This window comes from Megalops cyprinoides, chromosome 13 (assembly GCF_013368585.1).
Source record: "Megalops cyprinoides isolate fMegCyp1 chromosome 13, fMegCyp1.pri, whole genome shotgun sequence".
NCBI lineage: Eukaryota > Metazoa > Chordata > Actinopteri > Elopiformes > Megalopidae > Megalops > Megalops cyprinoides.
Window position 1 is genome coordinate 28,156,272 of NC_050595.1, and position 14,765 is coordinate 28,171,036.

A 14,765-nucleotide genomic window follows, 5' to 3' on the forward strand; every position below is an offset into this window, starting at 1 on the left:
CCTTTTTCATTTAACCTTGCATTCCTTTTACCTCCCCACCCGCCCCCCCCCTCCCCTTCCAATCTAACCCCTCCTCCACCCTCCCTCTGCCTTCCTTTGCCACCCCCCGATACACTTTTCCTCTCCAGCTGGGTTTGTGAAGTCGCCCATGTCAGAGACAAAGCTCACGGGAGACACCTTTGAGCTGTACTGCGACGTGGTCGGTAACCCCACCCCCGAGATCCAGTGGTGGTACTCAGAGATCAACCGCGCCGACTCCTTCAAGCAGCTGTGGGACGGCGCCCGCAAGCGGCGCGTCTCCATCAACACGGCCTACGGCACCAACGGGGTGAGCGTGCTCGGCATTACGCGCCTCACGCTGGAGGACTCTGGGACCTACGAGTGCCGGGCCAGCAACAACCCGCGCCGCAACGACCTACGCCAAAACCCGGCCATCACCTGGATCCGAGCCCAGGCCACCATTTCCGTTCTGCAGAGTGAGTGCTCTAAACCCTGCGGTCTATGTACTGTAGTACCTAGATGGTGACAAAAAACAAAAAAAAAAAAAATCTGACCACCCCCCCTCCACCCCCACCCCTCCGAACTCCCAGAGAGCTTTGTTTCCCACCACCACAACAACTGTTACCGCCAGCACAGAAAAAAAAGAATAAAATAAAACGGAACACCAAACAATTGTTATTTATTCGTTTCTAATTGTTTTATTTTGACACAATTTAAAATAATTTTCAATTGTGTGGTGCTCTTATATTGGCGCTGCCTTGTTATTTTATGTTTTTGTTTCTAAATAGTACCTGTGTGTTCGCCTCCCCCCGGTTGAACACAGAGTTTAGTGGAAACCCCCACCCCTACCTCTCCTAAACCCCCTTGAGCCTCTTGTTGTGGATGACTACAAACCCAGAACCCTACCTACCCCCACCCTCAGTATCTACCCACCTCTCCCATCCTCCTTCCACTCCTAACTCTCCCTTCCGACATTCAGTGTGTCTCAGCTGTCCCGGTTCTCCTCTGTGGCTTCCTGTATCATGTGTCCTTGTGGTTGTTGCTTTTCGTTCTAACTCTTTTTTTTTTCTTTTCCTGCCATTTCCTATATCTTGATTTCACTGCAGTTTCTGTTTTCCAGCTTTGTTGGTTCTGTTGCGTTCGTGTCATGTTGCGTGGGTTGTTTTATTTACCTCAAAAGCCCGACTCCAAGGCGACTACCCAGTCTGCAACGTGAAAGCTTCACGGTGCTTTGAATCTGTGCAAAGTTTTCCTTGTGCATTCCGTGCCGGGGAGGGGGTTGATGGGAAGTGAGAGGAAGACACAAGGCGAGAATCAAAACGGTGTTAAGGTGTGGCTCTGTTTTAGAGGGTCCGCATCAGACAGCCCTACCAGTGCCTATGAAAAGCAACAAGCTGCTGGCAGCGCCTGTTTTTGCAGCTCTTGCGGATCTGTGAAACTAAAAAATAAAAATAAAACAAAAATTGACCCAGAGAGAGTTTGAACTGTGTTGTTCTTCTTTCTTTGTTTCAGTACTTTGTCTCTTTCAGGGTCCCTGTGATTGACCTTGTGCCTTCTTTGAATTTAATGTTAGACTGTGAATCAGTAATGACATTATATCCTCATCTGCTCTGCTGTATTGCACACAACTGCTCAAACGCAGCTATTTTCGACCCGGCCCATTTAACTCATGCGCACCCAACCTGCTCATAGCGAACTGCACGCATTCTCACACGGTCGCTTGCAGATGCCGGCAGTCCCAGCTGCGACACTGTGCTGCCGTTCAGGTGTCGTGCGCTCCGCTGATAGCTCTGTCTATCAGCATTTGGTGTTTGCGGCAGGGACACCATTTCTGACTGCCAGTCCAGGGGCGCAATACTGAATGTCCACACCTGTTACCTAGCACCTGTCCGTTTCACTTGTTGTGGCATATAGGAGACAAGAGATTACACAAGCAATGGCAAAATGGTCAGTTTTGTGTACACGTGATATGAAAACACAGTTCAGTATTGTTGTTGTCTTTTTTTCATTATACAACAATAATGAACTAAATAATAAAACATTTTCAAGCATAACAAAAAAGTGTGTGCAGCAGTTCATTTGTATAAAGTGTGATTTTCTGCCAATACCAAAGTTCCACATTGTTTTGGTCACCAAATAAATAAATATATTCTGTCATTACTGAAAGTAAGTGTTCTCTAAGTATATACATGTAATAAGCAAAATCACATGTATATAACAAGCTATACATGCTGATACAGATAAGAATGTATAGTTTGTTGTGGGAAATTCAAGCAAACTGTCTTGTATTAGTGTTGTAGCAGTAGATGTGTTGATTTGTGATTGTGCGTAGATCTGCATTAGACCTATCTAAAATGGAGTGTGTACAATAGTTGTGTGTGCAATATTGTATGTTCAGAACTACCACCCTCTTTTATTTGCAATGTAGGTTTTTTGGAATGCATTGACATTACAGAGAAACAAAGACATTTGAGATGTCTCCTTTTGACAAAACTTTTAGAAAATACACTCTGAATGGCTAAATGTCTGCGTAAGTGTGATATGTTCATAATTTATTGCAATGTTTGAATGTCAGCTTTGTGTGATGTATGCTGTATTTATTGAAGTGCTCTTTTTGCAGCGAAGACACTCTGATCACAGTTTGTTTGAAATTAGTGTTTGTGGAGGTATTTATGTTCTTTTGATGGAAATTAGCCGCGTCTGTGCAGACAATTGTGTTGTTTGCCGAGGGGGTTGAGCTGGCAAACTAGATGTCTAATCAAGGGGTCACAATCAGTCTGCTGTGAACAATGGAAGATTGCAGGTGGCGTTACCATTTACAGTGAGAATGGCAGGACAGTGAGGACATGGGAAACGGTAGAGTACAGTGTAGATGGCAGTGCAGACGCCAGAGCCCTACTGTAACATGCGGAGGGTGTCAGGCACTGTGGAAAGGCAGCCCATCTCAGAATGAGTCATCTCCTGTCACAGAGAAAGAGATGGAGACCCGGTGAAATTGCAGCCTTGCGTTGCTGCAGCGTTTGTGTCAGGTTCCGGTTCGTTTACGTGATTGACGACGCCGCGTGACGCCGTCTCACCCATCCTGTGTTCCTCCTTTGAGCAGGTGTCCCTCAAATAACCTTCCCAGGGAAACGTCTCCTCGCACCCCCAAATGAACCGGTGTGCCTTTTCTGTGCCTTAATCCAAGCATAGATTTCTGAATGAGCTGGCTGTGTGTTTGGATGTGTCTGTGTGTGCGTGTGTGTGTGTGTATGTGTGTGTGTGTGTGTGTGTGTGTGTGAATGCGCAGCGCGTAGCGTGTACACTGTGAGGTAGGCTGAGCGGAGAGTGGGAGAGCCGCAGCAGCGAGTGAGAACAGGCGTTCATCGCTGCTCCTGCAGGCGATTGGGCGAACAGCACTGCAGGAGAAGGTGCCGTGAATACTAATAGAAGTCACGCAGACTGCTGAGCCTGGGCTTACACACACACACACACACACACACACAAACACACAGGCACACTTCCGAGAGCCTCACCGATCTGGGGATTTACGCTCCTCAGCACCCTCCCTTCACACACACACACACACACACACACACACAGCCATACATGTACACTCCTTCCTGCTGTGTCCTTGTCCTCACACTGACCTGCCCTGGGGCAGAGGAGGAGGAGGAGCTGTCTTGGTAATGTATGGCTTAGTTTCACGACCCTTAGCAAACGACTGGGTCCTCTGCGTTGGCTGGCCCTGCATTTTCATCTTATGAATTAGAACTGTGTCATTGATTGTCCTTGTCAAAGGATGTTGTTGCTTGGTACACAAATTAGTCTTATCACTATCATCACAACTATTCATTATTGTTGTTATTATTTTAGCAGATTGTCTTAGATAAGTCATTATATAATCCGACAATGACATTTCACTTTAGAAATGGACCAGATGTACATCATTCAGCAGTGAAGCAAACAGAAAAGACCAGCAAGCACAGAAAAGTAGAAGAAAGGACAATCTTTCAGACAGGACATCTCTGAGACGTGGTACAAGATGCATGCTTGTGCAGAATGCCTTTCACTGTGTATTATTTTGGTTTCTTGTATGAGACACATTTAGCACTGCTCAAAGTAAAGATTTATATCGTTACCAATTAAGAGAAGGGTACCCATCGCTGTTTATCGTTAGTCTTTCTCATTGGTCGCCTCATGCCACTTTCTTGCTGGAATGTCATCGCATGATGCTGTGGTTGTTGGCTTCATATCACAGAGGCATGCAAACGCGATGTCTCTCTTTTTTAGAGGGGGGGACGATATTGACAGTGATAGACAGCGCCGGCAGGGAGGGCAAGTTGAATTACAGGAGGACAGATCTGCAGAAAGTAGCGGTGGTTCATCACTGGCAAGTGTAGGGAGATGTTTAAAAATCCCAGGTTTACCATTGTACTGGCAACAGCATATCCATTTAGAGACAGTGGCGTGTGTGCAGTGGGCATTTTCTCCACTGTGTAGATACTGCATTTCAGTGGGTCAATTTCATGTTCTGTGCAAAAAAGGGGATTTTGAGTAAGATGTTGATTAAGGTCATAGCTGTGGATCAGTGTAACCCTATTGAAAAACCCTCAATAATAAAACAAATTAAAAAGGAACAAAATTTAAAAACATACAAATTCCTAATGTGTTGGAAGGTTAAATGCACAAATTCACAAGTGGAATGCTGAATCAAATGGCCCTTTAATGCTAAAAAAGGTGTCAATGTCAATGTCATTCTGTCACAATGTTTCTTTGTCTTACATTCCCTTTGCCTTTCTTGTCTAACTTTTTTACTTGATTTTTACGTTCAAAGGGGTTTTTTTGCATGGAATTCAAAGCTGTGTTTTATTTGACGTGCATCACTTGTGTGTTTTCTAACTTTCATTTCTGTCTTTTTTTCTGTAGTGCCTTGACAGCAGGAATTATGCATGCAGCAACAAAAGAATAAATAACCCATGAAAAGCTCGTTCCCAACCGACCCACGCTGTGTTTCATTTACATCTGATGTAGAATGCAGAAATGCATGGCAATTCAGTGGCCAGCTGCAAAGCAGGCAAAAGGACAAATAAACACATTCGATAAAAAGATAAAGATAACAACAAAGACTTAAAAATATGGATAAAAAGGTGGGCTTTTTTACAAAGGATTTAAACATTGCTACTGACTTCACTGCTCTATATATAATCTCACAAGACATTCCAAAGTTTAGGGGCTTGGAGAAAGCTAGGTCACCCTTGTCTATATGGGGCATGGGGACAGAAGTAGGACTCTTAGCTGATGTGACCTTTGATTCTAAATTTTAACAACAACAGGCTGCTAGTGCAGGTAGGCCAGAATCCTGCATTATGCGTGTCCTCTTGTTAAAAGTGTCGTAGCACAATTATGAACCAGCAGAAGACAAGACAAATGTTGGCTGATTAGACCCTGAAAAATAACATTTTAGTCCAGTCTAGGCGAAAAGGATTCACATTGAAAAGAAAAAAGAAAGAAGAGAAATTGTCTAATCTTGGAGATGTTTTTTGACTGACTCTGGCAGTCTGAGATACTGTCTAAATGTCATTTTTTATCTCAAATTGGGAAACAACAAGGTGCTTATTGCAGGTTTTATGTTTGAGATTAAGGTTCAATCTGAGTGGCATAAATCTATCTGTTACATAGGACTCAGTAGCCAGATTTCAGTCTTTCTCTTAACATTTCTGCAAAAGGGTGTTTTTTTTGTTGTAAAGTGGTTAACTATTTAAAGATAATGTTCTCTAAAACTTTACTAAGAAAAGGTAGTTTTGAGATTGGCTTATAAGACTAATATGCCAAGATTGAGTTTCACAGAAGAGGCTGAACCACAGCAGTTTTAAAATAAATGGAACTGTCCCAGTAGCAAGAGAGCTATTAATATCCATAAGGATGTCACTGCAGACAGTTCAAAATACTTTTTAAGTAGTCTAGTAATAAAGAGGTAGAGAATATTGAAGAGTTCACATGCACCGCATTTTCAGCTAAGTCATCACCATTTCATAAAAGATTTGAGTGGTGCTGAATTTGAATATTATAGTGTTGTCCATCTTATTTAAAAATGTTAGGAAATTACAGTTAGATCAATGGATACTGCAGGTTTCAACATGTCATTATTGAAACCCCCCAAACTCATTGAGTTGACACCGGCAAATTACTCAAAACGTAAAAGCCACTTGTTTTGAAAGCAAACGTAGAATGCTTTAATAAATTCAATGTGGCCTTTGTTTAACTTTGTGTTGCCTCCTATGAAGACTCTTTCAGCAAAAGATTTATGTTCTTTGTGTTCAAAAGTAAGGTTGAAGGTATAAGAAGGTGAGTATAAAAGTGGCCCTAAAAAGTAAGCTGTGTCCATCAAAAACAGTACGCTATAAGACAAGAAAAATTGTGTGCATAATGTCAAAGTAGGAGGTAAGCAAAGTGAAGGAGATGTTGGAGTGCTACACTGTTACACTATCCTTTTTTACAGTGTCACTCTGCCCAGAAATTTCCAGTATCAATCCATATCGATAATTCCCTCAATGTTTATTACACACGCTGTTTCATTGTTCCTCAGATTGGTAGTTTAAATACTGTACGTGAGTGGATGCTAACAAGCTCACGGATACACACAGTAGTCACAGTAGTCAAGGAAACAATCTTTCTCTGAATCTTCTTGGCTGTCGTCCTGGAATGTAGAAGAACGAGGCAATCACATCTCATCGATGATGAATATCATAGATTTTCCAGTTTTATTGCATAAATATTATTGCCTTTACAGTATAAGGGGGAAATCGCACAAATGTAATGCAGCCGAGGGAATTATCAGCACTATTATTATTATTATTATTATTATTATTATTATTATTATTATTATTAAAGAAGCACAAACAGTTTGAATATACCATGTATCAAAACTGTGTATTTTTTTGAGAGTAGATGTAGTTTTACATAGTATTTGAGTCTTTTAAAAAGCCTCCCACTGAGACTTTGTCAGTAGATACCTGTCTTTACATGTGCTGTGCGCGCTGCTTTGTGGGCGAGCTCCCCTCCTACACAGGTCACATGCAGCGGTGAATGAAGAGCTGGCGCAACGCCTGCGTCGTGCTTTTCCGTCAAGCAGTGACTGTGTCTGCATTTTCAGAGCCGAGGATCAACTCCTCTGATGATGTGGTGCTGCCCACGGACTCCCACAGCCCGCCCATCACCCTGCAGTGCAATCTGACCAAAGCCCACAGCGCCCATGAGGGCAGCTACTGGATGAAGAATGGAGAGGAGATCCTTGGGACCCATGCAGAGCTGGACAACACTGAATACAGGCAGGACCCATCCCTTACTGTTTGCAGCTAGTGCCGTTTAAAATAAATCCATACGGTTAATGTTGTTGATAGCAACAGCAAAGGCGTGTGCAGTATATTCAGTGCTGCTGAACTGCAGTTCTGTTAAAAAAGGTCTTTCACTGAGAGGGATTTATTGAGACAATGACTAGATCCACAATGGGAATCAGGCAAGGACACTATGTTTACTGTGCTGCTGCTATGCTATGGCAGCACTGTACTGCTGCAGTGCCGGAGATGTAGAAGGCTCGCAGACACGCCCCGGGCAGCTGAGGGGAAAGCTGAGCAATTTGCTGTCACATCACGTGCCGCTAATCCACCAGAGTCTGACTCAAGCTGACCCCGCTGACCAGACAGAGCCGATGACTGGGCTAACATTTCTCCCGCGGCGTGCAGCGGATGGTACTTTCAGACAGAACATTCTGGATTCTGTCCTAAGTGGGGGGCGAATGTATAGGCCTCGTGCATGTGCAGAATCACAGCGATGTGTGTGTGTCAGCAGACTCACTGAGAAGTCCTCAAGTGTGGAAAGGCACTTTAAATTGTCTATTTTGTGATCGTTTGCGCAGGATCAACAAGCCGAGGGCGGATGACGCTGGGCTGTACATGTGCGTTTACACCTTTTCCATGGCACCGCCTGCCAATGCCACCATTGAAGTGAAAGGTAAAACTTTGCTCCTGGTACTGATGAGCAAGACATGGTAACTTGCTGACTGCTTCACACAAGTCAGTGGCAGGGAGTTAGAAAAAGGACAAGCTTGATTCTCTTCTTTGAGGTATCGGGTTGTGGGTGATTAATTTTCTGGCACATATTTTGGAGTCAAAAATACATTTTTTGCAATGGCATTTGCTTAGCAGAATTCAATTCAGGCAGTTGGCCTGACTCTGGATCAGGTCAAAAAACCCAGCTCCCTAACCACCTCTACTCTCTGGCCCAGCATTCAGAGAGAACATTAAAAAAGTGGGCCTCATTTCCCAAATCGCTTCTTATCAAATCAATGTTTCCGTTCTAATCAGATTACCTGAGGAAACTCAGGATGAAACTCTTTTGAGGGCCCTGTCTCTTGGGGCGTGTTATTGAATCGAACTCACAGATTCATGAACATGTAGACTGTGCCTGAGACATTATTTTCTGAGAGGGGCGGAAGTCTGCAGAGGTAGACGCAGCAGTCCAGTCTCATTTGAGGCCGTCATCGCCAAAACAACGATGACAGGAAAGCGTCAAGGAGAGCAGTCTGTGCAATCAGAGTGCGTGGAGCTGATAGCGACCTTGACTCTCCTCTCTGTCATCTAGATGCACACTCGATCTGGTGATATCTTCCTACCACGATCTGTCAGCTTTGTATTACTATTATTATTATTGTTATTATTATTATTAGATTGAAATAATTGGATCAAGCAAAATCCTTTCAATTTGCATTGATATTTCCAATTTCAAAATCACTGATTATTTCATAATAAGGCTTTGTTCGTTTCAGAAAAAAAAGATTGATCCGTTAGAGGTGTAAAAACTAGGTCTAGGACTAGGACTGCTATGTGCTTGTGGGAGGCTACCTACGAAGCAGAAGTTTGCCCACATAACTGTACAGCGAACCCCGGCGAGCGTGCCGCGGACATGGTGCCAAAGCGCTTTGGAGAAGTGCAGTACCAAGCTCCTGCTGCGTTCATCCTCCCCCCCCGCCCCTCCTCCCCTCCCCTATCTTGTGTATGCACTCTCGCTCGTCCTCTCCCCGTTCCCCGGCTTTGTACCAACAATAGCTGAAACGGCAGGGTTCAAATGTAGTCAAAGGGCCTTCTCCAAAGACTCTCGGTTCGCACGGGGAGCCTCAGAGCGGTAACTACAAACGGCTGTGTCCTCATCAGCACACAGCCCTGAGCGAGCCGCCCTGCTCGTCTGCTTCATATCTTCCTGGAAGCATGACATGTGTGACTTTGTACCCGCGTCTGATTAAAATTGCCCGCGCTGCTCTCGTACGACCTTCGGTATTAGCATTCTTGCTTTCACAATTTGGACTCAATATGTCCACAGACCGGGACATTTAGAATTGCATTTTATTTAGGTCAGAGAATTTGCTGTTCTGTTGTATTTAGGCCAAGGGAAGTCATTTCGAATTCATCTTTGTGCCAGGGCTTCTGCTGGTCTGAAAGTGATAGTGGTATCAGAGCAGTCTGGACAGGAGTATGAAAGAATGATATAATGTGAACAAAGTCAAATGGATATTTGCAAACACTGCACTTTGGGTAAACACAAAGTTTTTCAAACACAAATTTAATTGCAGGCTTTCAAGTACAATGAATTATTTTATAGCATTTGGAGAGGAGCCAGAGAGGGTAATGCAAGGAGGGGGTGATAAATTTAAATAATTGCACATTATGTGTAATGACTATCATAGACCTGACCCTTCAGGACTCTTAAGAGTAAGAGTATGCCTTGTATGAGAACAACCAACGCATCGTAAGAACCTTAGTTGTAGCGAAGATATCGAGGAAGTGGAACAGCTCTGCTTCAAGGACACTGCGTTTGCAATGCAATTTCGCCACGCTAGCGCGGGTGCGCTGCTACGGCTCTCTGAGCCGCAGCGTCCATGGCGTTCCCATCTCCCCGGCTCACAGCTCAGCGGCAACAGATGGAGGATTGTGTGCTGCTTTGGGATTAAGCCTTTGGCTCTGGGCCCAGCCTTTTCTGATGGCAGGAGTTTATCATCCACGATGGTAATCTGTTCCGGGCGTGTGTGTGTTTCGCGGCTCCAGTCTCCGTACATTTTGTTTTGCTTTGTTATGTTTAGTTTGTTTTTTTTTTTTTTTTTACTACGATTAGTTAAGCGCGTTTAATTAGGGATGAGAGAGAGGGGGAGTAGGTGCAATCTTATTTATGTGACAAACGGTACTATTGTACAGGGTTACGAATACCTGTTATCTTTTGTTTCTTTTTTGTGTATGTCTTTTTCTTAATTAAATTCAATTCTGTATGCTTACGTGAGAATAATACATTTTAATGCAACACTTATAGAGGTTAGATATAGTATCACTTAGTATAAACCCTTATCACAAGACATTTACAGTCAATACATACTGGTTTTATATTGTATTTTTCAGTTACTGTTGCGTCTTATGACATAAGAGTGCCATGTATAACTTATGTAACAACTGTGACAGACAGGAATCCATTGGTTGAGTTTGGAAGTCCTTCAAAACCTATTTTGTGAATTAGAGAGGTCATTTCTCAGCTTGATCTCACAAATCATGCTGCTGTATCAGAGCACTGCACAAATATTGTGATACACTTAACACTTTGTAAAAATGATCATTTTCAGATAACATGTCATACAGCATTTTAAGCATTCCAGGGGCCAGAACTGGTGCATACTTTGCGTAAATAACCTAGCAACAAAAATGAAAAAGGTGGAGTACTTTGTGCATATGCACATGATAAATGAAGATGAATTTATTTTTTGTTATATTTAAGGTAACTGGAAATTACAGATATGTCTTTAGTGTATTTCTGACTACTTGTGCTTATATGTATGCTTGATACAATAATCTCCAATCTATCCTGTATTTCTTGCACAATGCTTCTTTGTGGATAGCATCTTAAAGTCATCAAAGTGTCATCTCTGAAATGACCATCTTCAACATAATTAATGGTATGCTTCATCACTATAAGAGCAGTAAATTATCTAATGTGTGCGGATGGCCAGAACTTACAGCAGTATAATTGGGGACAGCAAGAAGCTGCTATGTAGCAAAGGAAATCACTGTCATTTTCCCAGACAAATCCTCCGTTGTTACCTGTCTTTGCCAAACTCACACAGTATATGAACTCTACCTCTAACAAACTTAGCAGAGTTTGTGGAAGAGAAACTCAGGCCCATTTCAGTGCTACACAGAGGACAGTCCGTTTACTATAAGACAGGAGCGAAGCTTGCTGGAGATATCATGGAGCTAGACCCAAACCCTCCCCACACACACACACACACACACACACACACACACACACAGCATGCTTCTGCTATAATTAGTGAGAGGTGATGTCATTGACAGATCAAGCCACTCCCACTTTATGCACACAGCAGAAAAGCATCCCTTCTGGCCCTTCTCTGATCTGACTATATTTAATTGCACGGACAGAATTACCGTAATTTTGTGGATCAGGGGAAGACTGCCACAGTCATCAGCTTGCTGCAGCCCCAAATCAAAAGAGGAACTCAATGACACAGACCAGCCCCTGAGGCTTCCAACATTAGTTGAGTTCTTAAAGCCCGAGCTGACCATCCATTTCATGAAGGTAAATGTGTTGCAAAATGCGAGAGCTTGTAGACTTGATTTTGAGAACACATTCAGAACACGGGTGTGTGAATATTTTCTGAGTGAGAATTTCAACATACAAGTTCAGATTTTTTCTACAAGTGAAAATTTAAACATACGAGTTCTGATTTTTGTTCTACAAGTTCTCACATCATATTCTATGAGTTCTCAAAATCGAGTCTACAAGCTCTCGCATTTTGCAACATATTTACCTTCATACATTTAGTGGACACAACGGCGATTCAGCACGGTACCCATTCCTTTCAGTGCAGCAGCTGACGGTAATTTAAAGCATGTGACTCTCTAACTAACAAATGGTCTTCAAATGAACAAACAGGGTTTAAGTGGGAAATGTAATCTCCACATTAGCACTTTTCTCCCCTGCCCTCTGACGCCTTACTGTCTTACTGTCCCAGCTGCCCCCGACATCACTGGCCACAAGCGCAGCGAGAACAAGAACGAGGGGCAGAACGCCGTGCTGTACTGTAAGTCTGTGGGATACCCCCATCCCATGTGGACCTGGCGTAAACTGGACGGAGGCGCGTACGTGGTACGTCACTCATTTTCCCGCCTTCCCCTGTGCTGCGTCTGCACAGCTGCACAATGGCTGTGACTGGTTGCATGCTATGTGTTATGCCGAGACCGTGGGAGGACTGAGGAGAGAAGGCAACCGCTCCAAAGGATGAAAAATGATTTTGAAAACAGTAAGCATTTGGACCCAGTGCGGGGAACCCCTGATCGTACTGTCCTGCTGACACCTGGTGTTGCACACTCCCCCCCCCCCCCCCCCCCCCCCTTCTCTGTCTCCCTCTTCCTTTACACTGTCCAGGACATTGACAACTCCTCCGGCCGCTTCTTTATCAACAACAAGGACAATTACACAGAGCTGAGCATTCAGAACCTGGACATCAACACAGACCCGGGCGCGTACGAGTGCAACGCCACCAACAGCATCGGCACCAAGGCCATCACCTCCGTGCTGCGGGTCCGCAGCCACCTGGCGCCGCTCTGGCCTTTCCTGGGCGTGGTGGCGGAGATCGTCATCCTGGTGATCATCATCGTGGTGTACGAGAAGCGCAAGAGGCCGGACGAGGTGCCTGATGGTGAGTAACTCCCCTCCCCCCGGACCGTGGCCGCACAGCTCTCCTGGCCTCTTTGCCTGCAGATGGCCCCCGTAGATGAGGAACTTCACCTTTAAAGAGCACTTCTTTTATAAGAAGTTTTGACACAACAATCAGCATATAGCGATCAAAAACACTGGGACAGAGTCCTTTACTAATGCTGTTTAAAGAATTTGCAGCAGCGTGCTTAAAAGATTCAGACTGGGATCACTGACAACATGTAATACAGTACTGCATGGAGTGCAAAGGTGCATAACTACTGAAAATCTGGATACAGTGCATCACTTACCTCACGGTAATTATCAAAGCTCCTAGCAGGCAAAATATTTGAAGAAAAATGCTGTTCAGTTTACTGCCTGGATGCCAATCAACATGGAAGGAATAAGAAAGACTCTTTCTATAAATGAGAAATGCCTTATTGAGTTTTACCACAGTAAGTAATCAGACCAGTGAAGGTAGTAATATGACCAATGATAGGAACAGACCTTATATACCATCCAGTGATTCTTATAAGTGGAATGCACTGTATTTAGATCAGAATGAGGAGAGGTCTGTACCTGTGCTGATGTGTCTCTCCCTCTGCCAGCACTGTATGCTTAGTGTAGAGTCGAGGTTGGGTAGAATACTGACTGCAGTAGTGCTTTTGTGCTTCCCGTAGGCTAATAACTTTTGATGCGTCCTTTTGATAAAGATTGACTTGGGTATCTGATCGTAACCTGTAGGAAAAAAATGTATTGAGAATATATTTCAGAGAATGCATTTTTACTTTGTTCAATATATTTAAAATTGTAAAAATGTAAATTATTGCTGTTTTGGTATATTACAATATACTTATGCTTTGCGTTAATGTATTTTAAATGTGTAATATATTTACTATATATACAGGGTTGGGCTGAACAACATATTTCTCAGTATATTGCAACTTATTGGGAAGCTGTCGTTAGCGGGGGCCTTTAGGGCCCCTGCAGCAGTGGTGTCACTGACTCGTGCTCATAAGCGATGCGGTCACTCCGTGAGGCCGGCGGCTGCTGGCCTTCCGTTATTAATTGCTGCCAGGGGACGCCCTCCTGATCCGCTCGGTCAGCACCGGGGGCCGCAGCGCACGCCGCGGCCATCCGTCACCCCACACGCATGCTAATATGACCTTTGCAAGTGCACATAAGAGCACAGAGAGGAGCTTCATCAGGGCCCACAATTAACCTTTTCAGAGTCTATTGTACAGCGCAGGAACCACACAGACAAGGAAAAAGGGAGTTTCTCTGTTGCAAAACTGCAGAGCATTAAGAATATATCCAAAGGAAAGCTGTGTGCCACTGGCTGTCTGCACGTACTAATCAAGTTCCAATAGTTAGTGTGGCGAGCCAAATGTTATAGACCGCTTTTGAAGGTCAACTGGTTGGATAATGAGACTAATACACTAATGTAAGGGTGAAAATAACCTATTTTCTGCAAGATAAGAAAATGTGATGTTGAACTTTAGCTTGCCACTCCTTTTATCCCAAACTACTAGTACACATTGATGCTATAGCTAATAGCTAAAAGCACATGTAAATAAAATACTAGCATCATGCAGTACTTGTATTTTTGACAGCAGGAATTTTAATCTTAATAAACCCCTGGCTTAAATAATCATGCCGTCAGAGGCCAACTACATGATTAGGGATTAGCTGGAAGATAGGCTCGTTACAATGTGTACAATGGCCTCTCACTCCCTAGCGGAGACTTCTCTAAATTTATGTGTGAATGTCGGGGTGCAGAAACAATATTTTTCCTCTCCACATCCTCTGCATGTTCTTTCTCCTTATAACACAAAATTGCAGTGCCTTTCCTTTGCAATTTTTCTCTCCGTTTTCAGGTGAGTGTTGATGTTGTACTCACAAACAGAATGCTTACTGAAGTGTGTGTCTATCTTAGAGGATATGCTTATTTACACATTCATTCAGCTCTACACCGCAGAAACGTTTACCGAACACCAAACAGCCTCAGCTAGTGTGCATGTGCATGCCATGTG

At 43.7% G+C, this 14,765-nt stretch overlaps 1 protein-coding gene across 3 annotated transcripts in view; it reads left to right on the forward strand.

Moving 5' to 3' along the window:
* LOC118788477 (neuroplastin-like) overlaps window positions 1-14,765 on the forward strand; it is a 32,798-nt gene that overhangs the window by 12,321 nt on the left and 5,712 nt on the right. For 2 of the 3 annotated variants that reach the window (XM_036544487.1, XM_036544488.1), the window contains exons 2-6: window positions 129-476; window positions 7,136-7,310; window positions 7,898-7,992; window positions 12,050-12,183; window positions 12,463-12,736. In XM_036544487.1, the coding sequence (XP_036400380.1) occupies window positions 129-476; window positions 7,136-7,310; window positions 7,898-7,992; window positions 12,050-12,183; window positions 12,463-12,736 (1,026 nt within the window). The remainder of the gene's footprint in view (window positions 1-128; window positions 477-7,135; window positions 7,311-7,897; window positions 7,993-12,049; window positions 12,184-12,462; window positions 12,737-14,765) is intronic. The other variant, XM_036544489.1, reaches the window with a different exon arrangement.